Raw genomic sequence first — 26,264 nt, 5'->3', positions numbered from 1 at the left:
TTTGTGGCTGCAGGGCCGCTTGCATGTGGCTCCCTCAGGTGGCACCCTTCACAGCCCTGCAGAGCACTCAACTTTTTTTTTTTTGCATGAATATGCTGACCTGATTGCTCCTTCATGGGTGCAACAAAAGCTCCCAATAAACCCAAAGCAGCCCCCTGCCCACTGCACAGCCCAAAAGCAAACACGCGGTGAAACTGTAGTTCGTTAAAAAAGAAGCATCAATAGAAAAAAAGGTGGGGAACTCAGCTCTTCACACTTTCTACTTCTTCTCCTTCCTCCTTCGGATGAAGAACCTTCTCCTCCCCCTTTTTGTCCTCCTCTTCCTCCTTTTCCTCCTCCCCGTCCTCATCTTCCTCAGTCCGGATGAGGAGCCTGTGGCAGGCTGCACCCTTGTTGAATGGATTTGGCTTCTTGCAAATGCCCTGCCAGAAAGGTCTTCAGCCACCTTAGTTGTTCCCCCGTTTTGCAGGTGTGCAGGTCCCTATATGTGTGTGTGCGTGCATGTGTGCATGTGACTTCGTGTGAGTCCGAGTGTGCGTGTGCACATGTGCTGAGACAAGTTCTTGTTAGAGGGATGTCTCCATGCTGTGGAGCGGGCTCCCGGGACTGGAGGAAAACACTGAAGAGGTAGCTGACTTGGTGACATGCGTGGTCAGGTAGATGCCGCTGTCTATGGCATTGTTGTTCTGGTTGGGGGATGGGGGCTGGGGGGCCCGGAGGTGCTCCTCGTTCTCGTCCATGTCCGTGTCGTCGATGAACGGGATGTAGTGGGTGTACTCATTGATCAGAAACTTGGGCATGGCCATGAAGTTGTGAATGGAGGTCTTGGATTCTGGTTTCTCCAGGCCTTCATAGAGTGAGCTACGAAACGCTTTCACCACCCGGATCTGGAGTGGGAGATGGAGGGACAGGGCCCGATGTGGGAGCAGGGAGGGAGAAAAGGAAGGGAAAGGAAAGGAAAGGTGGAAGGAAGGTAGGAAAGAAGGAAGGAGACAGTCAGTGGCCAGCTGGTGCTGGTAAGTTCCACCCACATCAATGGCTGGGGGTCATGGCATGAGAAATGTCCACCCATTTGTTGGAGGGCTGCTACGGAATGGGGTGGCTCTGCCTGCCTTTGGAAAGGGTTTTCGGGTGTGGGCCTTGGTCTCGTCAACCGATCTGCATGCAGGAAAAGATGGCAGTGTCTTTCTCTAGGCTGAGCTGCGCAGGTATTCTGGAACTCGAGAGTGCTGCACTAGGCTCGTGGCTGCGACCTCCCAATTCCCTGTCCCGGGGGGACGACTGGCTTCGGTGACCTCCCGGGTCTCTGCCCACTCTGAATTCCAATTTGGTAGAAAAGAAAGACGATTTGAAAAGGAGAGAATGCTGGTGAGTGGGCTCTCTTCTCGATCTTACCAGAAAGTCGGAAGTACCTGCTGGTATAAGCAAGTTCCCAGCCTATGGGCACTGCCGGTCTTTCTCGCATGGGTCTCCCTCCATCCCCCAGCTCCCATGGCTGGAGCTGGGACCTGCCATGCCCAGAGTCCCCCTGCAGCTAACTGCGCTGTCCACTTCTGCATCTTCGTCTTATTTGATCCCTCAGGGCACCCAACACAGATGATCATCCCTCTTTCTGGAAACTTGTCATGGCTTCCTGACATTGCCCCTGCCTGGCCCTCTTCCACCTCACCAGCTGCTCTGGCCCCGTCTCCTCCACTGCCCTCTCTTCTGTCCCTGTGTGCCCCAGAGCTCTGGCTTGGCTCTGTCCCTCCTCCTCTCTGTCCATATCTCTCCGCCGTGGCCACCGTGCTGGGGCCCATCTGGCTATAACAAGGAACTGTGGCCCAGGCCTGTACTCAGAGCTCCAGGCCAGAGAGCCCAGCAGTCCCCAGCTGGAGGTATTTGAGACGAAAATGGCCACACTCTTGATTTGCACCCACTAAAGCCTGTCTCTGCTCAGATGCCCCTGTGGCCTCCTCATAGCCCCCGAGTCCGACTGGGTCTGGTTCAATCTGGTGCCCCTGCTCCTCTGGCCTCACTCCCCCGTCCTCTCTCCCGTCTCCTCCTCCATCTTCCAGTCAGACATTCCAAAACTTGCGTCTCCACCACCCCCCCGGGCTTCGCTCTGTGTTGTTCCCTGGTGGTCCCTCCCCACAGGAGTTAGCAGACCTCAGATCAGCAGAACTCCCTGCAGGAAAGACCTCCCGCTGTGCCCCACACTCCCCCAGCACAGTGGCCCTCTGCCCCCAACTGAGCTCATGGCACCTCTGAAGCCCCCTGACCCTCCAGCAGGGCACTGCTCCAAGAATGAGCTCTTCCCTCCTCTGGATTCTCCACCTTGCCTCACGCACTCAAGTCCTTGCTGCCTCTCTTTGCTCCCTGGCCCCTCAGCCTGGGCTCCTTCCTGCTTCTAGAAGCCAGGAGTTGATGGGGAGACTTCTGCCTGGCCTCGCACAGGCCAGCGTCACACAGCCGCCAGTGGTAGCTGGCCCACCTTGTACTGCCATCCCTATAGGGGGCAGCAGACAGAGCGCTGAGCTTCCAGGCAGACCCTGGGGTTCATCCAACACCTGTTCTCCCCTCCCTATGTGAGCAGGTGGACACATTAGGAGTTCTGAAGCATTTCTGGGGCCAAGGTTCTATTTAGGATTTGGTTTTCTGGATTTAGACAAGGTGTCAGGGCTTACTCAAGGGCTAACCCCAGCTCTCTGCTAGTTTTGGTTAATAAAGTTTTACTGTTTTAAGGGCACAGTTGTGTCACGGCAGCAGGGACCATGCCTGGAAAGCTAAAAATATTTCCTCTCTGGCTCTGTATAGGAAAAGTTAGCCGCCCCCTAGTTTAGACAATGAATTACCTTTTTTCAGTGACTTTCTTTCAGCCCTGCAGGGGCTCAGCTAGGCAAAGCACAGTGCTCCTGAACAGTTGAAATGATGCCAACCTCATCACCTCTCCAGTGCAAAAAGTGAGCCAGGGCCAGGCTTGGTGGTCCACGGCTGTAATTCCAGCACTTTGGAAGGCTGAGGTGGGCTGATCGCTTGAGACCAGGTGTTTGAGACCAACCTGGGGAACAGAGTGATACTCCCTGTTCCTATTTAAAATAATAATAATAATAAAAGTGAGCCAAAAAGCTCCATATTGGAATTTTCTAGCACCCTATCTGAAATCTGGTTAGGATTTTCTCTGGATTCGGGAAAGTCACATCTGCCAGACGGCAGATGGTCAGCTATTCTCACTCAGGCCTTTATCTCCAGACTGGTTTCTGAATTAGGGGTAACACAGAAATTGAGAATAATTTGACATTTTTAATGAAAAGAAACAGAATTCACCTTTTGTAGCCAATGCAGATGTTGCCTCATTATTTAGGCCTTTTCTGGTACAGGATTGTGGTATGGAAGCTGCCTGGGACATCTCCTACTCCAGCTGTTGCCCATGCCCGTCAAGTCACAAAAAGGACACAATGCTGCAGGCCTTGACCCCAGGGCTGTGTGGGGTGAGATTGCTGGCAGTACACCAGGTGACCTTGGCCACACCCTTCTCCTCACTGAGCTGGTGGCCTCATTCAGACCTGGGGCGTGTGATCAGGCCAGGCCCCTGCTCAAACCTATGCACAGATCTCACAGCACCTGGCTCAACTCCAAAGACCTCCACAAAGGGCAGCCAGGCCATGGAACCAGTCCTTCCTTCCAGGCTGGGCTTCTGCTGCTACTGCTACTCCAGTCCCACCAGCTGCTCCAGCTTGCCCCTCCCGGATGGCATCTGCCTTGTCTGTGGCTTAACACCAGAGCCTGGCCCAGAGCAGCTGCTCAGCAGACACTTGGGGAATGCACAAGTGACGGAGTGAACCACTGCAGGATGGAAGGGCTGCCCCTCAACATTCTGCTGTTCGGGGGTGCTAAGCTTGGCTGGAGTCTTGGTGAGTCTGTTACAGCTGACAGTGAGTCAGCTTCCTCCAGGCTCTATTTTCCCTGCATTCTAATCCTGGGCCATTAAACAATGTTTTGGTGTTGGTCTTAGGGTAGGGTGTTTTCAGCCCACCCAACACTGAAGGATGCAGTCAATTCCCAGGAGATTGATTCAATGGAAAGCAGCAAAAATTTCTAAGAGAGGCCCATCCCAGAGGGCTGCACTCCTACCTGGGTGCTCGAGGATGCCCTCCTTCCACCAGCCTGGGTTCACTCTGTCCTCATTTCAGGCTCCTGCACCACCTCCTGCTCTACTCCCAACCCAGGATGCGCCCCCCTCTACTACTCCCAAAGGAATCTCATGGCCCCCAAGGCTGTCAATGCTGTTTATAGACTATCAGGTCACTGTAAATACTGCAGATACCAGCTGCACCACGTCCACCTTTTCCTGGACTGCCAGACTTCTGCCCTGGCTGCCTCCCAGGTGTCCCCCCTTCGACGCCTAAGGGACCTCTCAAATTGCAGGAGGCCCAGGGAGAACTCTTATCAGTGCTCCAGCTGAACTCTGCCCACCAGCAGCCTTCCCAGTGCAGGGCTCTGGCCAAACCTCAGAGGTGCTTTGACGCCCTGACCCTATGCACCAGACATCCGCATGTCCTGTGGGCCCTACCCTAACTCAAAAGCATCTTCCACATCTGAGCCTCTCCCCACCTCCATTGCTGCTGCTATGTCCTGCCTGGGGTCCTGGGGTCCCCTTGGGACCGCAACCCCCACCAGCAAAGCCCTCTATCCTTCCTGTCCCTTCTCCAGGTGGAGTTTCTGAGCTCTCTCTGGCTGCCGAGTCAGACTCTTGGTCCCCCATCTGGCTCCAAACCTTCCAGTAGGCATTGGAACTGGCCTGCGTCCTGACTGTGTGGAAATTCATTGAACTGTACCCCAAAAAGCCCGTTTCACTGTAGGACAATTTAAAAAGAAAGGAAAAGAAAGCATTCTTCAGGGAGAGATGCCCCTAGGAGGGTCAGGTTGGGCTGGGGGTTCCCCATCTCATCCGGGGGAGGCGAGGTGGCTCCCCACTATGTGTGCCCACCTCCTTGTGTCCTCCTGCTGTCTCCCTCTGCCACACTTCTCTCTTCCCCATCGTGGCTGATGACCCTGAGAGGCCACAGTCCTTTACTCCTCATAGTACCCCAGCGCTGTCCGACACTGCTCCAGCCCCTCCTCCTCTTCCATCCCTGACACCCGAGGGCCTTTCCTCTGGGTCTAGGTACTCTCTTCTGGTCCTCGGCCTTCCATTCCATCTGCTGGCTAACAGCCTCTCGGCTCCGGCTCCGGCTCCAGACTTAGGCGTCTAAGCTGGGTCTCAAACTTAGCAGGCCCAACCCCCTGGCCCCAGCCCCGTGGCTCCCTTCAAACGCCATCCAGAACCTACCCTTCGTCCCCACCCCTCCATGCCCTTAGCATGGCAGCCCAAAAACCAGAGCGTGTCTTGGTCTCCCCGGCTACAAGCCCTCCACTGGCTGTGGCCCTCAGAGCCTGCCCCGGTCTCTCTCACTCTGCCCTCTTTTACCCCTCAGCCTCCAGCACATCCCACCTGGGGGCCTTTGCTCCGGCCACACTGCACACCGGGAAGGCTCCCCTCACTCTTGTCTCCCCCAGCAGCACGGTGCCCACTTCTGCTCCTTCCTTCAAGTGCCCCCTCCATCCGCCTTTCACTGGAAGGTATCTCCCTGGGGCAGGGGTCTGTTTGTCTGGCTCACTGCACCCAGCAGGGTCTCAGTGGACGAGGCTGAATATCTGGGGCCCACATGGCCTGGCATCAGTCTCCTGTGCTGGCTTCAGCCATCACCATGGCTCTTTGCCCACTTTGCGATGCCCAGCTGGCTGGAGCTGTTTCTGAATGCCCCACGCAGGGGCTCCCCGGAGCCATGACCCCTGCCCTTTCTGCTGCCTGGCTGGCCTTTCTCTTTCCTCTGAACTTAGCTCAAGTACGCATCCTTAGAGAGGCTGTCCCTGGCAGTTTGTTACCAGCTGCCCAGAGGAGACATGCTGGGTGCTGTGGGCTTGGCCTGGGCTCCTGACCTGCGTGGATGAGCAGTTCTGAGCCTTACACAGGGCCAGTGACTCTGCAGACTGACAAGGCCCATCCCTGGCCACACTGAGCCAAAGCAGAAGGGGTGCAGGTATGGAGTGCCATTTGCGACACCACTGCCAGCCAGCTGGAGTGGAGGTGCCCGCCATGTGCATGGGGACATGGGGAGACATGCCCCTGCTTAGCCTTCAAGTGCTGGAGTTTGCAGTGCAGGGCTTGGGAGGAGGATGAGGGTGGAGAAGGGCCGCAGAAGCAGGGAGACAAGCGAAGGACCAAGAAGAGTAGAAAAAGGAAAGGAAAAGAGAACAATCAAAGCAAAGGCTCCTGACCCGCAGTGACAACGGAAACGACAGAAGGTGTGCCTGATACCTTCTCACTCTTCCTTCTAATTCCTCAAGCAGAAACAAGCCCTATCCTGCTGCCTCTCTGCTGGGCATCAGCTGGCCTGGGGGGCTCCGTGCTCTCTGCTCAGTCTCAGTCACTACGGTTCACAGAGCTCCGATGCTTCTGGTCGATTTCCTCCCTGCCTATCCACTGCTCAGCACCAACCACCGGTCCAGAACCTTCCATTGGAGGCAGGAACCTGTCAGCTCCCCAGGCATCTGAGCTTTGAATTTAGAGCAGATTCTGAACACAGCAGCCAGGGAGACCCATGGGGAACTTCTCGCCAAGAACTTTAGGGTTTCCAGGCCCAAAACAACCCTGCTTTCAAAGCAACAAAGGTGTCCTCAAGAGCCTGTGGCAATATGAACCATCAGTCAACTCAGGCAATGAGAAGCCAAGCTCAGATAGCCTGAACACTGAGGAGAAGATGACTTCGGTCTCACTTCCCTGTGTGGGGGAAGGGCAAGGGGAAGGCCCCTTTCTCCCCCATGGGGATGTGACATGCTTGAATTAGGAAAAATGAAAATGCAAACTCCACAGCTGGCTCTTTCCCCAAGGAATCGAACCAAAGAAAGGAAATGACAGACATGGTTCTGTGTGTGTTGGCAAGCCAGAACTGCTTGCAGCTGGCAAGTTTCATGAAAATTGCCTCCCACCTTGTGTACACACTCACGCCCAGGACCGTGTGAGCCGAGGCCTGTGCTCCTGACATCAGCACTGAGCTGCTCAACTGACCTGGGCGCGGCGAGTCCCAGGCCTGTTGGGTGCTCGGACTAAAGAGGACCCAGGAGGAGGGCCCAGCTGAGCCCTTGCCTCTGTACGGGCTGAATCCAGGTGCAGGACCTCCAATTAGACTTGGGAGGTCTCTGGCCCTGGCTCCCAGCTTGGGAGTCCACACTCAGAGTGCCTGATGGGGAGGGCCTTGGACCAGGGGTTCTGGGCTGCCCTAGGCTGTGTTCTGGTGTCTACTTTAGGAATTGCCTGGAAGGGCATTCCCCTGTGGTAGGGCCCAGGGTTCCAGGAAAGCCTAGGGCAGGGCAAGGCTCTTGGGGGAGGGCTGCTACTGCTTCCAGCATGGAGGCAGGGTGCAGACTATCAAAGATCTGAGGAAAAAATGCCAATACTCCATTCCCAGAAACCAGGTAGGGAGGCTTGGCTCAAAGCACATGACCTTTCTGAGAATGCAAACTCCAGAAAACAAGACTCCTTCCACCATGGGGCTGTGAGTGTGGTGAGCATGTCGCCCTGGGCCCTGGAAAGGAGCATCCAGGGAAAGCCTGGGACTCATGTGGCCCTGTTCGGCCCCTTTGGCCAAACGGTTTTCATGTTGCAAAAGCCAATAAAACCAAGCAACTGCTGTGATCTGTTTCCAGCTAATGATTAACCAGAACTAAATGGCCCTGAGGGACCCCCAGTGGCCACAGGAGACCAGACTCATGGTCTGCTGCCCAACCCCTGCCCTTTTCTGGGCCAGGTCAGGTGGCATCTCAGGAATGACTCCAATAGCAAACATCTCACACAGGCCTGGTGTTGGTGCTGCCGGAAGGATAGACTTTGGATGCGTGGCTGGGGTGTGTCTGTGTGTCCCAGTGGAAAACAGACATAAAAGTCCTCTCGAGTGGTTTCGGGGGGACTTTCCAAATGATCTTGCACCCTCCTGTCCCTCCTAGGGGCAGACACATAGCCCCCTGGGCCTTCTACCCTTGGTAGACCTGAGTAACTGAACCAGCTATCCCTGGCCAGCTCTCCAGAATATGGATACCCAATAGAGATAGTGATACTGTGGCCTCGGTGTGTGGGTGTGTAGTTGAGGCATGGTGCAGGGTAGTCACCAGACTGGGCAGGGGAGGGGCAGTGGAGGCTGCCTGGAGCTGGGGATCAGAAGTTGTGGCCGGTATAGTCTGGCAATGCATGCAGAGGAGGGACGGGGCCTGTGTTGGGACTCCTGAGTCCAGAAGCAGCAAAGGCATGGGAGGTTAGACAGGGTGGGGAAGGCTCAAGTGTGTGAGCACTGAGCCCCAGCGATCCCGAATCTCTATACCCCTCCTAGTCATCCCCTTGCTACTTCCTGCATTGGCCCCAGGGGCACAGGGTGAGGGGATGTCATGGTACCAACCCCTGGCCCTTCTCCCTGGAGGGCCTGAGGTCCTCATTGGTAAAGGCTTGGGACGAAGGCAGCTCCAGTGCCCAGAAAAGCCCCAGACTCCTGGTGGGCTGAAAGGCAGCCTGGCTTGGAGCAGGCAAAGAGGATGGGAAACTGTGGGTTTGCCTTAGGAAACCATGTGACTTGACGCCCCTGCAGGCCTAGTTGGGGCAGCCCTCTTGTCTAGGGGAGCTCCGTCGCAGCTTTCGGAGCATCTCTCATCCACCAGAAAGTTCCAAGTAGAGGGTGGGCACTGGTGCTAGTCCCCGCTCTGCCAGACCTGGCTGCTTATGGGACCCAGGGCAGGTCCTGGCCCTTGGGGACAACCTCCTTGCCCTGATCTCTAGGATGAGGGTGCTGGGCTTGGTGATTGCTTGGGGTCCTTGAAGCGTGGAGTGGGGGTTGGGTTCTGAGTTATAAACCAATCTGCTGCACTGTGATGATGGCAGGAGGTGGCTCTGGCGGGTGGCTTCCAGAAGTGGGCACGTCCTTGGTGTTGCCAGGTCCCCAGCCAGCATCTTCCTCCACGGCAGAGTCCTTTCTGGGATGCTGATGTTCAGCTGGGATGGGCCTCTTCAGAGGGCCCTGCCACCCACCTTCTGCTGGAGCACATAGTGTGCAAGGGACAGCTGCTCTCCTTCTGGCTATCTGCCACTTACGGCCCCCATGGAATAGCTCGTGAACAGCAGGAGGGGTGGCGTCTCTCCCACTCTACTTACCTGGCACTGCCAGGCTCCAGAGGTGGGGAGGAGGGGGACAGATGGCCACGGAATGAAGGCAGGAAAGAAGTGCTAGGAGCCAAGGAAGAGAGGAGCAAGAGGCCGCCCCAGGGAGGAAGTAGGAGGAATCCAGAGGGAGAAGAGACAGCAGGCCCCACTGAGGCTGGGCTGGACCTGGAGAGGGACAAGGAGCTGGTCCTGGGGTGGGATGAGGCCAGAGCTGTGGAAAAGGCTTGAGGAACGCATGGAGTGGGGCCGTGGTGGCTGCCTTCCCCTTAACTCAACAAATGGGCAGATGGACAGACAGACAGGAAACACAGAGAGAGATGGCAAAGAGATATACGGAGGAAGTCAAGGGGGAGGGAGGCTGAGGCACAGCCATGCCCCTTGTTGCCCCTCAGCTCCCAGGAAGGAAGGTGCTGGGAGGCCACGAACCATTTTTGGCCTTAACTGACTTGGCAGAGCCTCCTGTCGGCCTCTCTGGGTGGAGTGATGGCGAGGCCCCTCTGGGCCCATGTCTAGGGCACTGGAGGCACCGGCTGCTTTTCAGCCCAACCGCCACAGTGTTGGCCAATATTTGTGACCAGGGTAGGTGGCACCATGATGAGTGTGGAGCAAGCTGGAGGTGTGCGTGGCCTGTGGTTTGGAGAAGTGTGTGAGTGTGTGTGTGTGTGTGCATGTGCACGCGTGTGTGTGTGAGCACACGTGCTCTGTTCCCAAGGGGGACAGGATGGCCCTCCTCCCTTCCTTAAACGACAGAGTGGCCCAAAATGACAGCTTATTCAAGAGGAGGGGTGACCCCCACCAGGCACCTCTCACCAGTTCCTAAAAAAAAAAAAGACAGGAAAAGAAAAGAAATCAAGCTGGAAGAGTCTGTGATGGAAAAAGGTGTGGTTAAGGACTCCAATCTGCAGAGGAGTGGCCTGTTCATGTTGGCAGAGGGGAGCGCTTCAGGGGCTTGCTAGAAGGAAAGGAAAGAGGTAGCACAGAACCATCCTGACAAGGGCTCTGGGCCTACGTGTGAAGGTTTACTATTTGGTGTATAAACTCTCTTGAGTTTGTTGGAGAAAGCAGGCTGCCTGGCTGGAGCCACTGGGTTCCCTACATTCTCTCCCATTGGGGTGGTGGGGTCAGCAATAGAGTGGCTTTCCCTTTGTCTTTGTAAAAAGATGTGAGCAATTATGGAAGTTTCTACCTCCTTAGGATAGCCCCTGGGTTCTCTTTAAACTGTGACCAACATGGTAGGAACTTTTTGTGGCAACGTCTTGAAGAAAAGTGGTTTCTCTCAGCTTCTCAGAGGAAGGAGGGGAGAGAGTGTGGGTTAAGGATCAGGTTAAGGTCTGATCCTGAGGCTCGTTTGGAAAGAGTGAAGGTGCTTCAGGAACACCTGGCCACATACCCGGCCTCTGAGCGCCAGTTCTGGGGACACCTCTAACACCCAGTGGCTTGGGGCAAGGCCTACAGGGCAGGCGCCACCTGTGCAGTAGTGACTGGCCAGCACTGAGCCCACCTGGGGACAGGCAACAGCAGCATCCTTAGGAAACCACTTTAAGGAGGATGCTGGAAGCGCCACTCCAGTTCCTGGGTACGGGGGCTGGATTCTTCTGCGGCAAACAGTGTGGGAAAGGCACCCACCACCCCTCCAGCCCCGGAAAGGCGGCCCTGAGCCCGCGTGCTGCCCTGACGTTGCACCACTAAACACTGAGCAAGGCCCCAGCCTGACACCAGACACCCCCAGAAGTGGCCCAAGTTCATGAAGAACCATCGGCAAAGGCAGACAAGTTCAAGAAAAGAGAACCAATGGCACAAGGAGCACTAAACATAAACCCAAAAACCAAACAAAGCAAAGAACGGGAGGTCCGGAAGTGCCATGGGTTGAATACGTTTCATAAAAGAATATGGCTTTCGAGAGACACCGTCTGGCGGGAAGGACTTGACAGGGCAGTAAAGAACAGAAAAGCCACGGTGAGCGGAATGCAAGACTGGAAAAGAGAGAAGGCTGAGCTGGGGAGGCTTATTCTTCCCCAGAGATGCCATTTATGAGAGAAAAGGGAAGTCAAGACTCACTCCCAGCAGCACTGGTGGGATTGGCAGCAGAGAGAATTGCGTGAGTAGGGGTAGAAAGATTGGTTACGTCATGAAGCTGGCTGAGGACCGAAGACCGCCGGCGCACAGCACCCTGAACTGAACTGCTTCTCTTGAAGGTACTCACTACCTCCATCTGTGGGAGAGAAAATGAGATAAAGTTTGGCTTGCACTGTTGTCCAGGCTATCGCGGAGGGGAGGGCTGGGCAAGGATAGGGGCCACCACTGGGCACACAGGGTGACAGCAAAGCCTCACCAGGTCACCCTGCTCACTGGGAGCTGGCAATGTTTGGACAGGGCCCTGACTGATGCCAGCCTCTGTGCCACCCACCAAGAGAGGGTTTGCTGAGCAGATGGTTAGTGGTCATGAGATTGGGAAGGGAAGGGGGTCACAAGTCAGGGCACACTGCAAACATGTCAGAAATGCCCCTTGCAAGCCACTTGTCAGGAAGTACTTCATAGTTCTCAACCTTTTTTTTCCCTCCCCAACACACCTGAGGGATATGACAGGCTCCTATAAGAATCCGCCCTGCTTCCTCTAAACCCGGAGGACTTGTGCCCCATGCTGTGTCTGCCTGCCCATCTCCACCAGCTTCTGTGGCTCATCCGAGTGACTGGGCGGGGGGTGCCCCCTCGAAACCTCAGCAGAAGAATAGACCTAGCGGAGGAGGGGATTCTCCCACCAACTGGCAGCCATGGCTTCACTTTGTCCCCACTCTTACAGCTTCCTACAAGTTGAAGGGGAAGCGAGGCTGGGGAAACTGAGGCCTGCAGGAGGGCCTTGACCCAGTGTCTTTGGATTTCCTGACCTGCCGTTGGCTGGCATGGGGACTCATGTCCATCTTGCTGGAGATGATGTGAAGAGCAAAGCCAGTGTTCGTATCTGGAGCCCAAAGCTACCTGCTCCTGCCCGAGCCCTGCAGTGCTATGTGATGGCCACCAGGTTCACCTGGGTATCTTGATACGGGCCAGGGCTTCATGGAAGAAGGCAGCTTGAGTGTTCAGACTCCCCCTGCACCAGCCAAAATGAGGATGTACGCCAGTTCAACCCTTGACACGCTGTGGAAAGGACTCCTCCTTCTCAGCCTGCCTAGTCCCCTTCTGCCCAGCACATCCCACTCACTCGCTTGTCACAAGGGGTACCTCGTGGCACTGGCTGCGACCATGAGGAACGCATATTGAGTATATCAGTGCACGGAAGGAGGATGGTTGATGTGATGGCGTTGTGGTGGCTTGCAGGGGGATCTCCTGTCTAGATTCAGGAGAGGACTCTTGCTGTGGCAAAAGTGATAAGGGGTAGGAAAGATGCCTTTCCTGCCTCGGATTTGCATTGGTCTGGCCTGGCTACAGACGGTGTCCCAGTGGGAGAGCCCCATCAGTGACAATACCACAGTCGCCACCACCCCATACCTGGAAGCCCAAGAGCTGAGCCAGGAGCAAGGCCCAGTCGCTAATGAAGCTTCTTTTTGGGTTATTATGGGATGCAAAAAAGACAGACCGAGTCATGAGCACTTCAAAAAGCTACATGCTCTGGGTTTGAAGGACTCTTTTATTCTGGAATGACACCCTGTCCATCTGGTGCATTGATATGTTAGTATGGAACCATGGTGCGAGCAGGTTACAAAATCCCTTCACTTAGCAACAGAAAAGCATGTGCCGGCCTCCAAAATCTGGGGAGCGATTTTTGTGGTTCCCAAAACACAGAAACCTGGGGCCAGCTGCCTAGGAAATGTTTTTCTTGGCTTGGGGCATACGCACAACCTGACGGGCTTCTCCCAAGCTTTACCTCCATTTTTCAAGCAGGTATTTCGAATCAAAGAGAGCAGATGCTCTTACACAGCTGGCTAAAAGAACCGACTGGTTCAGCATTCCTGAGAAACATGGTGAGTTGGATGTGACAAAGTCAAAGCGAAAAACCATGGGGGTCAGGAACCCATGAAAGAGTCAGATCGGCTGTGCCGAGGGGAAGGAGTGCACCCTGTTTCCTCATAGGTAAAGCAGGGGACTCACCAGCCCATGTCTCTGTAAGCACCGACAATTGAAACAGCCTGGAACTCTAAGACTCTAACCGATGGGACCCACTTCTACTAGCCAGGCTGCAGTGGCCCCCACATACAGAGGACAGGAGACACACAGGTGGTCAGTGTACCACTGACACCACTGATGCTTCAGGTCAGGGCAGGGCTGTTGTCTCAGCTGCTGGAAAAGCTAACGTTGCCTTTGGCTGCAGCGGCAGGAGTGAAGTGGGCCACCGAAGGGCAATGTCCTGCTGTCCTCACCCCCAACCCCAGGCTTGGGCAGCTCTGGGCTCTGGGCTCTGTAGCACAACAGCCCATCTGGGGGCAGCTGGGGGGCTCATAGGCATGGTCTCGTAGAAGGCACAGTTGGGCCTCTAGCAGGGCACTGGGGCAGATGTGAGTGCTGCTTCTAACATTTGATGTGTTTAAGATTTAGCACAGAAATATATTGCAGGGATTGAGAAGAGACTATCTGTGCTGCACCCCTGGCCTGTCCAGGCATTGTGCTTGAGGCATTAGCCCCTGCACACGGGAGGGGAGACACAGGCCATCTGGCGACAAAGCCTGCTCCCCTTCCTCACCGGGGCTCTCTGTGTTCTGACCAGGCCAGGCCATAGGTAACAGTGTTCGGAGTCCAGACCTAAGACACCCTTCCCAGGCTACGCTGTGTTGGGTGCCTAGGATGCCAGCCTCATCTCCCAGTTCTCAGTTGGAGAGGCCCCTTGGACTCCTTGGGGGCTCTTTAAATGTGGAGTTCTTTGGTGCCCCTTGACATAACCTTGCATGATCGTGGTCTCTGGGGACTCTGTAGCTCTGGAAAGTTTTGCAAGGAGCCCGTGTGAGTGAGAGGAGTCAGAGAGGGCTTCGTAAGCATGAGGGCCTCAGGGGATGCAGCGGGAGTTGGGGAGGTGCAGTGGCACAGGCGGGCAGAGGGCATGATTGGAAAGGCAGCCGGGGGTGCAAGGGTGCAGGAAGGTTGGGGTGACACCAAGAGGCAGAGGCTTGAAGGTCATGGTCAGGAGCGTGGACTTCATCCTTACGACAATGGAGAGAGGCTCTACCAGTCCCACTGCCGAGGGCGGCGTTGGAGGGGCTGAACTGAGCCAAGGCAAGCAAAGGAGGCTGAGGCCTGGGGAGTGGGGCTGCCCTGAGGCTGGGTCCCTTGAGACTAGGCCCTTGAGATCACTGGGAGGGAATACAGGACCCAGGGCACCGAGAACAGCTTTGTGCAAATTGCATGGATGATTCCTTGGGACAAGCCCTTGGTGATGTGTGACAGACCCTGGGAAGGGGTGTGGCCTCAGTCCCCGCCTATTTCAGCTTGAGCTGGGGCTGGTGGCTTAGGCGGGCCCTGGCTCCACAGCCAAGTGTGCAGTGGTGTCCTTACTCTGGCAGGACCTCAGGGAGGAGAATCAGTCGCTCCATGTCAGGGGCATTGCAACTGGGGATCCTGGACGGGGCCTGGAGGGGCAGGGAGTGATGGCTGTGACCTGAGAGATGGTGGCCCAGGCCTTGCAGAAGGAGGTGGAGTGTGAAGCATGCTGGGTGGCCCTCTGGAGGCTGCTGGGGGAGGGGCAGGCCATGAGGGAGAGGCTGCAGGGGCTGCAGTGGGAGAGGGGCCAGGACGCAGGTGGGGTCCCCATGGGCTCTTTCTTCCTCCCGGGCCAGGATTTTCAGCACTCAAGTGCCATAGCAGGGTGGGGCGAGGGCTGAGCAGGAGGTGGGGGTGCCAGGCGGGTGAGGACAGCAAGTCTCCAGGCAGTGCCCACAGCAGGCAGGAACGATGCAGGGATAGCCCGACCCCAGGAGCCGGAAGGGAGCTTGTAGACCTAGGCGAGCGCCATTTCTGGGGAGTGGTGGGCAGAGGCCAGGCTGTAGTGGGATCACAAGAGAGTTCCAGGGAGGGGTGTGGAGACACAGCGAGTCTGGAGCATTCTGGCAAAAATGTTGGCCGGGAGGAGATGGGAACAAGGGAGCAGGGTAGCTCTGGCAAGCACCTGATACTGGTGGCAGTGGTGGCTATCTGACTTCAGAGAGGAACACAGCTGACGCCCTTGGTCTTGGCCAGCCCTAACCCTTGGTGATTTGGATGAGCAGAAAGGACCAACTCGGTGGCCAGAGTCTACTTCCCAAATGAAGTCTCCCCATCGCATTTACAGTGTCATCCAGCGAACCTTGAGCTCACTGGTGGCTGTTTGAAATGGGCCTGTCTTCCCGAGAATGTCACTTGCCTATGACCTGGGGCCATTCCCGCCAAGTAAAGGGAGCCCTAGCAGTGATGAAGACAGTGCTGGCCTGTGCCTCTGAGAGAGCCATTAGTCACCCACACACACCTTTAGCTATGGGGGATGCCTGGGCTCTGAAGGAGGTGTCAGGGAGAGGCAACCTCAGTGCCACAGCCATCAGCGGACACACCCCGGAATGGCAAAGGGGACACTGGCAGCTATTTTTGTGACCTTGGCAGCAAGACCAGAGGGTTTCCCTGTGGGTGTTGGGTGCAGACGGCCAGCTCTCGGCTGCTGATGGCCAGCTTGCCTCTACCCTCTTGGGGTGGAAGTGCCAGGGCGACAGCGAGGCAGGGCTTACCTGTGGTTGAATCCGGTTCAGGCCCCGGAACCAGAGGATCTGGCCCCTGCGGAGCTCCCGCTCGGCGTGGTCGATCTCTTCCTCGCCTCCGGCCAGCTCCTCGTTGGTCATCTCGTCCTTCCCAGGCCCATGCCCAGCTTCCTTCAGGCACTTGAGCTGACTGGTGGGGATGGTGGCAATGAACTGGGAGAGCCACACGGAAGTGGCCGTGAGAGCCGGGCTGAGCAACATCTGCCTAGCATAAAGTCCCCCTCCAGAGGGAGATGCCGGCCTCCTTCCTCCAAAGGATGTCATTTTTTTGTGTGTGTGACTAAGCAAAGGGAGTAAAGCTAGAGCAGCTCCCCGGGAACTGGCAGCCCCTGGAGAACCGGTGGAGTGTTCCCTCAGGGGGCTGAGATGCATTATCGGGAGTATGTGGAGCTCTGGGCCTGCCCCTCCTCCATGGAGTTCCATATAGCCAAAGGGCCCGGGGAGAGGCCCGAGTGGAGCGCTGTGCAGCAAGGGCTCCTGGGAGGGATTGCTAAGCCCCTGGAACATCCTGCCTGACAGCAGCATGGCTCACCGGGGCTGGGGGCTCGGGACCATGCCCCATAGTCTACACTAACAGCTGGACCTCCAGAGGGCTGGAGACGGAGGTCAGCCATGTGACCACGGCATGGCTCTGCGAACCACCCCAAGAAAAGCTCTGGACACTGGGGTCCAGGTGAGCTGCCCTGGTTGACAATACTCCCTGCATGTCACTCCACACCATTGCTGGGAGACACAGGTGCTGTTTGCGCAGCTCCCCTGGGAGAGGACAGCTGGAGCTCTGGCCTAGTCTCTCCTAGAGAGGGCATCCCCTGGGGGAAGACCAGCCTAGAGAAGACCTGTGCATTGGGGGCTAGGGAGGGTGGGGCGTGACAAGGAGGGTGACAGCTGGAAAGGGTGACTGGATAAGGAGCATGGCAGGAGTGAAGAGAGGGCATGGCTTTGCGTATTGCAGGCCACTGGGAAGTTGGGGGAACAGTATAGAAGGACGCAGGGGAAGCCACAGAAAGGGATGATGGGCATCTGGAGTTCTAGAACAAGATGTCTCGTCTGTCTTGTGTGTCTATGCCAGTGTCTTTGTTGAATGTGGCCAGGAGGTGACTTGAGGACTGGTTCACAGAGATTCCCTTCTATTCATTTTTCACTTGAACATGTTTTATCTTTGTAACTGAACAAGGTTAAAAATGAAAAGGACAACCCAGTAGCCCTGAGAGACCAAGCTACAGGCTGGTACCACGTTCCTGGCGGGGAGACCAGAAGACCAGTGGCCTGGGAGCTTGAAGAGCAAGAAGAGGGCCTGGCACCCCTCTGGGCTGTGGTTAGAGTCCAGGTTTTGGAAAGTGAAGGGACTCCATGGAGCAACCAGGTTCAAGCGTGATTGGGAGGTGAGGTGCAGTAGCAGAGGGAAAGGAGAATTCTGAGAATTCTGAACATGAAACAGAGGAACTGGGTGGGCTGTCCCCGAGGACACTAATGCTGGGGCAGATCACTTGAGGTCAGGAGTTCAAGACCAGCCTGGCCAACATGGCAAAACACATCTCTACAAAAAATACAAAAATTAACCTGGTGTGGTGACATGTGCCTGTGGTCCCAGCTGCTTGGGAGGCTGAGGTAGAAGGATCACTTGAGCCTGGGAGTTCAAGGCTACAGTGAGCTGTGATCATACCACTGCACTCCACCCTGGGCAACAGAACAAGACCCTATCTCAAAAAAAGAAAAAGAAAAAGAAAAAGAAACAAAGCCAGAATGCTATGGACTGAACTATGCTCTCCAGTTCATGTGTTGAAGTCCTAGTGCCCAGCGTGGCTGGATTTGGAGTAAGGAAGTGATCAAGGTTAAATGAGGTCACCAAGGTGGGGCCCTGATCCTACTGGATTAATGCTCCTAGGAGAGGAGACACTAGAGACCTTGCTTCCTCTGTCTACCATGTGAGCACAGAGTGGGGAGGCGGCTGTCTGCAAGCCAGGAAGGAGCCCTCACCAAGGAACTGGCCCCGCTGGCTCCTTGGCCTCGGATGTCCAGCCTCCGGGACTTTGAGAAAGTAACTGTCTGTTGTCTAAGCCTCCCAGTCTATGATATTTTGTTATGGCAGTCGGAGCGGATGAAGACAGAGATAAGCGGATCCTGAATACCCAGGCTGTTTCTTCCTGATCTAATTGTGGGGTCCTAGACACTTCCCAGTGTGCAGCTTCAGCTGCAGCCCACAGAACTCGATGTGGGGCTCTCTGTCCTTTCCATCAGGTCAAAATATTTCCTAATTTCTCTGGAGACTTTCCTTTCACCCCATGGATTATTGATCAGGGTGCCGTTTGATTGATTTAAAATATGTGGGGATTTCCCAAACTACCTACCCATTTTGAAGGGGCAATTTTTGGCTCTTATCATAGAAAGGGGAGCTGTGGGCAGTTTTCCTGGGCCCTGTCATATCCCAGCCATGTTCCTTTGCATTATTTTGCTGACACCTTCCCTTGTGGCCTGTCCCTGGGTCCTGATGTGTCACAGGCCTGAGCCCGCAGTGTGCTTCCTGGGGTGTGGACCCCAAGGCTCTGAAGCAGGGTTAGGGCAAGTGGGCCCATCACAGAAGCTGTCTGCAGGGCAGTCTGGAATGAGGGGCAGGGCTGTCACTCACCTGTCCCCAGACCAGCTCCCCAACACCAACAAACAGGCACGAGAGCCACTGTTCCATGGATAGTGGGGAGCAGCTGAAGGGTTTCCCGCCGAACTGGACAATGACAATCTGCAAAGGGCAAGTGGGAGAGAGGAAGGTCCAGCTGCGGCTCCTGAGCCACCCTTGTTCTCCAGCCCCTTGAAGGCCCAGCCACCCTGGTCAGTTCACCCAGGTGCATAGGCTGCTCCCTGCGAGAGAACCACAAGGCCGGGGGTGCCATGACAGAGCAGCACATGGCCTCCACCGCCTCTGGGTGCCAGGCACCTACTGACTCCAGCCTCGGAATTGGGCCCGGCTCCACTGACCATGCTCCTATTTTCAGCAAGACAGGCTGTGACACCCACACTGTGGGCACACTGGATACGCCTCATTCTGGAGGACCCTAGAATCTGCTGGGGTCACCTTGCCTTGGCCTCCTGCCTCCTCAGGAGGCATTCAATTCCCAGAGGTGAGCTTTCCAAATGTAAACTGACCCTGTCCTCTGTTGGACTGTCACAGTCCGGGCCACTATCCCCTTGTGCTCATTACCCAAGACCAGGTACCAGACAGCCAGGGAACACCCCTATGCCCTAGAACTGCTTCAATGATGCAATCTAGTCAGTCCTGAGCCTACCAGCCCTGCCTCACCCGCTCCTCCCCGAGGGAACCACAGCAAAGGCTCTTGTCCCCAGCTCTCACACCCTGCCTCCTGCTTGGTACTCTCCCATGTGGGCTCCTATGGTGTGGCATGTGCTCTCCTCTTGGGATCTGTGAGTCATAAACTGTCTTTCAATAGCAACTGTCTCCTGACCTGTTGGACTTACTATACCTCATTTTCTCTACAAATACACTATATTTTAGAACACTTAGCCCCTCCTAGACAGTGGCGCTGACCAGCCTGTCCACAGCACTGTGTTAAGCAGAGGTTAGTGTGTCAACATTGGGCACAGAGGGCATCTCCAAAAGAAACTTCTGGAGCTATGGCAGCCTCATGCCAAGGAATTAAGTGCTAGAAATGGGAAAGGCAGACCTAGAGGGAGCCAGGGAGGACTCCTTTCAGCATCTGTGAGAAAACTTAGTTCTGATGAAGGCTCATGAAACCCTTCTGGAAGCCAGCACGCTAACCCAGGGCAAGGCCAGCAATGTTTGGAAGATGAAGGCCTGCTCCGACATGCAGAGAGGACAGGGGGCTACAAGAAAGCCAGGTGGGGTGGGGCTCCTTCTGGGAGTGGAGGTGGGGAGGCCAGTACTAGGGGTGGACATGAGGCCTTGAAGCCCACCACCTCCACCTTTTGCAAGTGGCAGATGCCAAGAGTAGAGCCGCCCCTCCTACCTGAATCCCGAAAGTGCCCAAAACGATGGTGCAGAAGATGGGGTTGCTGAAGATGCCGTCGAACACGTTCCTCTCGCCATGGATCTTGCGGGCATTGATCTCGTTGAAGAGCTGCATCATGACGAAGGTGTTGAAAATGATGGTGTAGTGCTCTGAGGGTGGCGAGTGCAAGGGCGCATTCCTCCCGCTGTCGATGTCAAAGAAGAGCTCCCCTGGAAAGCAACATTCCCCACTCAGGCAGTCACCTCAGTGCATGACTCAGGATCGAGACTGCCATGTGTAGCTCCCGAGATGGGTCCCTTGTCTCAGGGGGCGGCCACTTCCAGCTCACAGCCAAGGCCCAAGGCAGCCACACCTACCCCAGGCTCAACCAACCAGAGTCCTGAGACCCCACTGGGCCAGGGGCCAGACCCTGAGCCTGAGGGCAGGAAGGAAGAGGTTAAGAAGGGATGTTCTTAATGCTGGCTATCCTCAGATGCCCTCCTTCTCTTCCTCTCACTTGCAAGCCCCCCTCCCTCAGAGCTTCCAGTGCGACACCCCAGTCACTCCGCAGGAGCAATCTTCACAGGGTAAATGTGGGCCATTCTGTTCCTAGGGTTACCGTGTCCACTCTGAGGCTGGGTAGAGGCTGCCTACCCTACACAGCCGTCGGCAGGATGTTAAGACATGAACTGTTTCTCAGCTGCTCAGGGGCCTGGGGGGAGAGGCTGAGAAAGAGCTATAGGCTACCAGCAGGCCTGGCTGCAGGGTTGCTAGCCTGGCCCATCTGCTCCTTCCCCTGAGTGCCGTCCAGTCAAGAACTGCAGCGTCTCACCCCATACTGGGCCCGGAGACACAAGTGGAGACAAACCAGACAGAATCTGAGCCCGAGGTGGTGGCGACAGTGTCCCGAATGCCTCCCGTGTGCCCCTGGCCAGCCTACCAACAAACAGTAGGGTGAAGATGATGGCGAGCTGGTACATGGCATGGCCCAGAATGTTCTTCATCATGGTGTGGGAGATGAGAGGCTTGTCACGGCCGTACAGCTTCCGCAGCAGCAGCAACTCCGTGGGTGGCTCCGTCGCCAGGGCCAGAGAGGCAAACGTGTCCATGATCAAGTTCACCCATAACATCTGCAGGCTTTGAGAGGAGAGTCCTACGGAGAGGAGGCAGTCACCTTTCCATGGGCCGCCTGCCTGGGAAGGTTGGGGGTGGAAACGCAGTAGCTCCTGGGGGCTCCTCATGGGGTCCACATCACCAGGATTTCATGCCCATGAAAACAGACATCTCCATCCCTACATTGCCTTTACGCTAGCAGGGCGTTTTCTTTGGGATGTCATGTGCCCGCCTCTCTTCTCTCATCTGGCAGCAGGTGTGCTCCAAATCCCTCGCAGGAGGTGAAAAACCCCAGACCACAAAACAGCCCGACGATGGGGTCTGCCACTGGGGGCAACAGAGTGAGGGCTGCTCTCCTTGTCTCCTGCACCTCAGGGGCAGGAGGAGGCAGAAACTCTGAACTGGACCTTTTTTCTCAGCTCCTCTGAGTTGTTGGTTAAAAATCAGCCTCACAGAAGCCAGACACACAAGGCCACGTACTGTCTGATTCCATTCATAGGAAACTTCCAGAACTGACAAATCCATAGAGAGAGAAAGCAGATGAGTGGGTGCCAGGGGCTGGGGTTCAGGGAGTAGAGAGTGACTGCTCACGGGGTTTGGGTGTCCTTTTGGGGTGGTGATGAGAGTGTTCTGGGAATACACAGTGGCAATGGTTGCTCAACATTATGGAGGAATATAAACCTCTGAGTTAGGTACTTTCATAAGGTTAAAATGGTTCTGGTGAAGTTTGTTAGGTGATTTTTATCTCAATTAAAAAAAATTTTTTGAAAAGACCAAGTTGATCAGCAGGCAATTTAAATCCCTGTCAGCAACAAATAGGTATTTATTTGCCCCCCTCTTTCTAAGGGGGGGGTGAAGAAAATCTGGACACTCACCAATGGGGAAAATGAGACTATTGAGAAAGGGTTCCCATGGGATGCACAGCCCATGCAGAAACTCATACACAGATGCTCCTGGCAGCACCATTCACAGGAGCCAAAAACTGGGAACAAGCCTTGTGTCCATCAGGATAGACATACATAATGTGGCAATCTGTGCCATGGAGTGTTATGAAGCCATGAAAAGGCAGAAGGTCCTGCCCTCTGTGTGTGTGAGCCTGAAAACGCGGTGCTAAGCGAGATGCCAGATACAAGAGGCCACATATGATTTGATCCCACAGGAATTAAACGTTCGGAACAGGCAAATCCATAGACCCAGGAAGCCCATGAGTGGTTGCTGGGGGCTGGGATGTTTGGGGGAGAAATGGGGAGATGACTGCTCAAGAGCACAGGGTTTCTTTTTAAGATGATGACAGTCTTCTGGAACTAGATAGAGCCGATGGTTGCACAACATGGTGAATGTTCTCAAAATTTGAGTACTGAATTGTATACTTGAAAATGGTGAATTTTTGGCATGTGAATTTGATGTCAACTAAAATAATCTGCAGCAAAGAAAAAAAAACCCTCACTCTCACAATCTGGCCCTCAGGCCTGAGCCCAGGTGTCCTACAGCAGGGGCGCAGCAGCCCCCAGTACCCACCTGAGTAATGCAGGCGCCTGTGAAGGCCACGATCACGGCCACCACATTGACCGTCAGTTGAAACTGCAGGAACTTGGAGATGCTGTCATAGACGTTACGGCCCCACATGATGGCCTTGACAATGCTGGTGAAGTTGTCATCGGTCAGGATGATGTCAGAGGCCTCCTTGGCCACGTCGGTCCCTGCGATGCCCTGCGGGGTGACACACACTCACACACACAGAGTGTTTGTGGGGGCCCCTTCCCCAGACCTCCCGATCACCTGGCCTACCTGGGCTGACTCCCTGCCCTCCCCTTCTGAATAACATCCCACCCCGCCCCCCAAAGCCAAGAACAGCATTGTTTTTGTTGTTGTTGTTTTTATGCAACACATTCTAGTACTATGAACAGTAAGTTGTCACATGTCACAGTGAGGGGGGCTTTGCTCATAAACACATAAAGCCCAGCTGCCACCACGTGGCCACCAAGCAGTGTGGTCTGTTCTTAGCACTCCAGAGACGCTTGCTGGCTAAGGAGCCCTGGGAAGTCCTACATGAGGACACCCTGGGCGGGTGGGTCTTTGCCCATGCAGGCGCAGCTGCAGCTGTGCCAAGCTGCTCAGCCCTCTACTCTGCCCCAAGCCTGGCCCTGTGACAGCTGCCACCTCTTGAAGCTTGGGCTGGAGCTCCCTTCTGGGCTACAGGTGCTGGGAAGGACTGGGCTGGGTTCCCCGGGTGGCACTCCTTTTCGGTAGGGCAGGGAGAGGCGCTCGCCAGGTTGCTGCATTCAGCGGCTGTTTTCAGTGGCTGTGGGGCCACTGTGGGGCTGCAACCTGCCATGCGGGTGGTGTCTGCAGGGCCACCCTACTCAGTGGGTGAGCAACAGGAAGGAAGTGCAGAGGAAGAGCACATCTGGGGACTCTGCTTACCTCATCTGGGGATGACAGTCCATTTAGAGAGGACTGGGGGTGGGCAATGCCATCAGTGATGAGCCCCTGCCCCCCATTCCCCTTCCTCTCCACAGTATGTCTGGGGCCCACTGTCACCTTGGGCATCACAGCAGATGCCTTTAACCACATGTCCCCTGACTGGCCAAGCCCATGCTGGCCCAAGTGGCCAGGATGTGAGAGAAAGAACCTTCAGGCACTCTGTAACCTGCCCCAACACTGGCTCCCACTTCCTGGTACAAAGCTAATGTCCATGGGACAGATGCTGGCCCCATCTGCCATGGTGAGTTGGGCTGGCACCAGGTGGCTTACCATGGTGAAGCCTACATCCGCCTTCTTGAGGGCCAGCCCATCGTTGGTGCCATCCCCTGTCACAGCCACCACCTGCCGCTGCTCACCAGTGGTGCTGTCGATAATCCCTGCAAGAAAAATCAGGGCAGGGCAGGGCTGGGGCCATCTGTCACCACAACCCTGTGTAGCTATGGGGGTAAGTTGGCTGTGAAAACCCTTCAGGATTGCCCCGTCCTGACTGTCCCAGTCATCTGTGCTCCCTGTCACCTGGATCATCTCCTATCCCCAAATAAGTAAGCAAGTCTCACTGAGTGACAGGGCCAGGGTGGGAGGGTAGGGATCTGCTTAGGGCCTGGGGACATGACCCTGGGTCCCTGGCTCTAGACCCACTGCTTCTAGAGACTCGCTGTGTGACCTGGAGGGAGTCACTGGCCCTCCCCAAACCCCAGTTCCCTCATGGGCCCCTGCCCTGCTGCTCTGGGCTAATGGGACAAATGGACCCAGCTTCCTAGGCAGGCCCTGGGGACCTGTTTGGGAACCTGGCTTTTGGTGTCAGGAAGCAGACAACCTCAGGTTGGCCACCCCAGGAAAGGGGTGTGGGACCTCGGCTACCTTTAACCAGCATGTGCTTGTCGGTGGGAGACGACCAGGCCAGCACCCTCAGCTTGGGCCACACCTTGTCCAGCCGCTCCTGTTCTATCTGGGGAGGGGAAGCGCAAGGACGCTGCAGAGCTAGGGCGGGCACACAGGGCGATGGGGGAAGGAGAGGAAGGTCTGGGGTGGCAGACAGCTGGGTGCTACCTCGCCTTTCTCGTTGAGGATCCGTCAGTTGAACTCCTTCCCTTCCAGGCACAGGAAGTCCTCCCCGGGCTGGATGATGCCACATTTGGCTGCGATGGCCCGGGCCATGTTGATGTTGTCTCCAGTCACCATGCGGACTGTGATGCCAGCATGCTGGCATTTTCGGATAGCTTCAGGGACCTAGAAGATATAAGAGAGGTGGGTGGGGTCATTGAGGCAAGACGTATTTTGGGCTGAAGCAGTACCCCTTCCTCCACCAGATCTGCAGCCGGCCCAAAGTCCAGCAGAGATGACAGTAAAGCCAAACCATGGGTCCCCATGCAGGGCCCCTGTGGAGGCATGGGCCCAGAGGAGGCCTAGAGGGTGGCAGGGCTGTCCCACCTCAGCCAAGCCGCAATGAGCAGGTGCTTGCCTCCTTCACTGTGTCAAGCCCTGGGAGTGCCAGGCCCTGGGGACCAGTGACGACACAGATCCAGGCCCTGATGGTAGAGGCATGGCAGGGAAAAGTCACTGGAAGCTTTACGCTGTTCAGGGGCACCATCAGACTCGCGTCTGGAAAGGTCACCTGGGTGACCATAGAAATCACCAAAAAGAAGCTTTCTCAGAAACTTCTTTGAGATACGTGAATTCATCTCACATAGTTACGCCTCACTTTCATGGAGCCCTTTGCAAGGACTGTTTTTGTGGAAACTGAAAAGTGATATTTTGTATCGCTTTGAAACCTATGGTGACAAAGGAAATATCCTCAGAATAAACAAGAAAGAAACTTTCAGAGAAACTGCTCTGTGAAGTGTGAATTCATCACACAGAGTCACACCACTCTTACAAGGAGGACTTTGCTAGCACTCTTTTTTTGGAATCTGAGAAGTGATATTTTGGATCGCTATGAAGACTATACAGACAAAGGAAATATCCTCAGATAAAAACAAGAAAGAAACTTTCAGAAGAACTGCCTTGCGATGTGTGAATTCATCTCACAGTTACACCACTCTTTCATGGAGGTGTTTGCTAGCACTGTTTATTTAGAATCACAGAAGAGATAACTTCGATAACATTGAATCCCATGGTGAAAAAAGAAATATCCTCATATACAAACTTGAGAGAAGCCTTCTCAGAAACTGCTTTGTGTTGTGAGAATTCACCTCACAGAGTTACACCATTGCTTTCATTGAAAAGTTTGCAACACTGTTTTCACAGAATCTGCAATGAGATATACAAGAGTGCATTGAGACTTGAAATATCCTTAGATCAAAACAGGAAAGAAGCTTTCTGAGAAACTGCTTTGCAATGTGTGAATTCATCTCACAGATTTACACTACAATTTCGTGGAGACATTTGCTAGCACTGTTTTTGTGGAATCTGAGAAGTGATATTTTGGATTGCTATGAAGACTATACAGACAAAGGAAATATGATCAGATAAAAAACAGAAAGAAGCTTTCTCAGAAACTGCTTTGTGATGTGTGAATTCATCTCAGAGTTACACAAATCTTTCATGTAGTAGTTTGCTAGCACTGTTTTTGTGGAATCTGAGAAGTAATATTTTAGATCACTTTGAAGACTATGGTGACAAGGGAAATATCCTCAGATAAAAACCAGAAATAAGGTTTCTGAGAAACTGCATTTTGATGTTTGAATTAATATCACATTGCAACACCGCTACTTCATGCAGTCTTTTGCTAGCACCGTTTTTATGGAATGTGAGAAGTGATATTCTGGATTG

The 26,264-nt window shown here is 54.9% G+C and overlaps 1 protein-coding gene across 1 annotated transcript; it reads right to left on the bottom strand.

Moving 5' to 3' along the window:
* Positions 1–78: 78 nt before the first annotated feature.
* LOC112614671 (plasma membrane calcium-transporting ATPase 3-like) lies at positions 79–24,883 on the bottom strand. The gene is given in 12 exon segments (XM_025371375.1): positions 79–887; positions 11,352–11,438; positions 15,907–16,089; positions 18,563–18,670; positions 19,914–20,125; positions 20,836–21,030; positions 21,033–21,048; positions 22,527–22,718; positions 23,763–23,869; positions 24,354–24,441; positions 24,543–24,722; positions 24,788–24,883. Coding segments are annotated over 12 exon segments (1,785 nt in total). The 3' UTR covers positions 79–566.
* Positions 24,884–26,264: the final 1,381 nt, after the last annotated feature.

This window comes from Theropithecus gelada, chromosome 20, assembly GCF_003255815.1.
Source record: "Theropithecus gelada isolate Dixy chromosome 20, Tgel_1.0, whole genome shotgun sequence".
In the NCBI taxonomy this organism is placed as follows: domain Eukaryota; kingdom Metazoa; phylum Chordata; class Mammalia; order Primates; family Cercopithecidae; genus Theropithecus; species Theropithecus gelada.
This window is presented reverse-complemented; position numbering and strand designations above follow the sequence as displayed.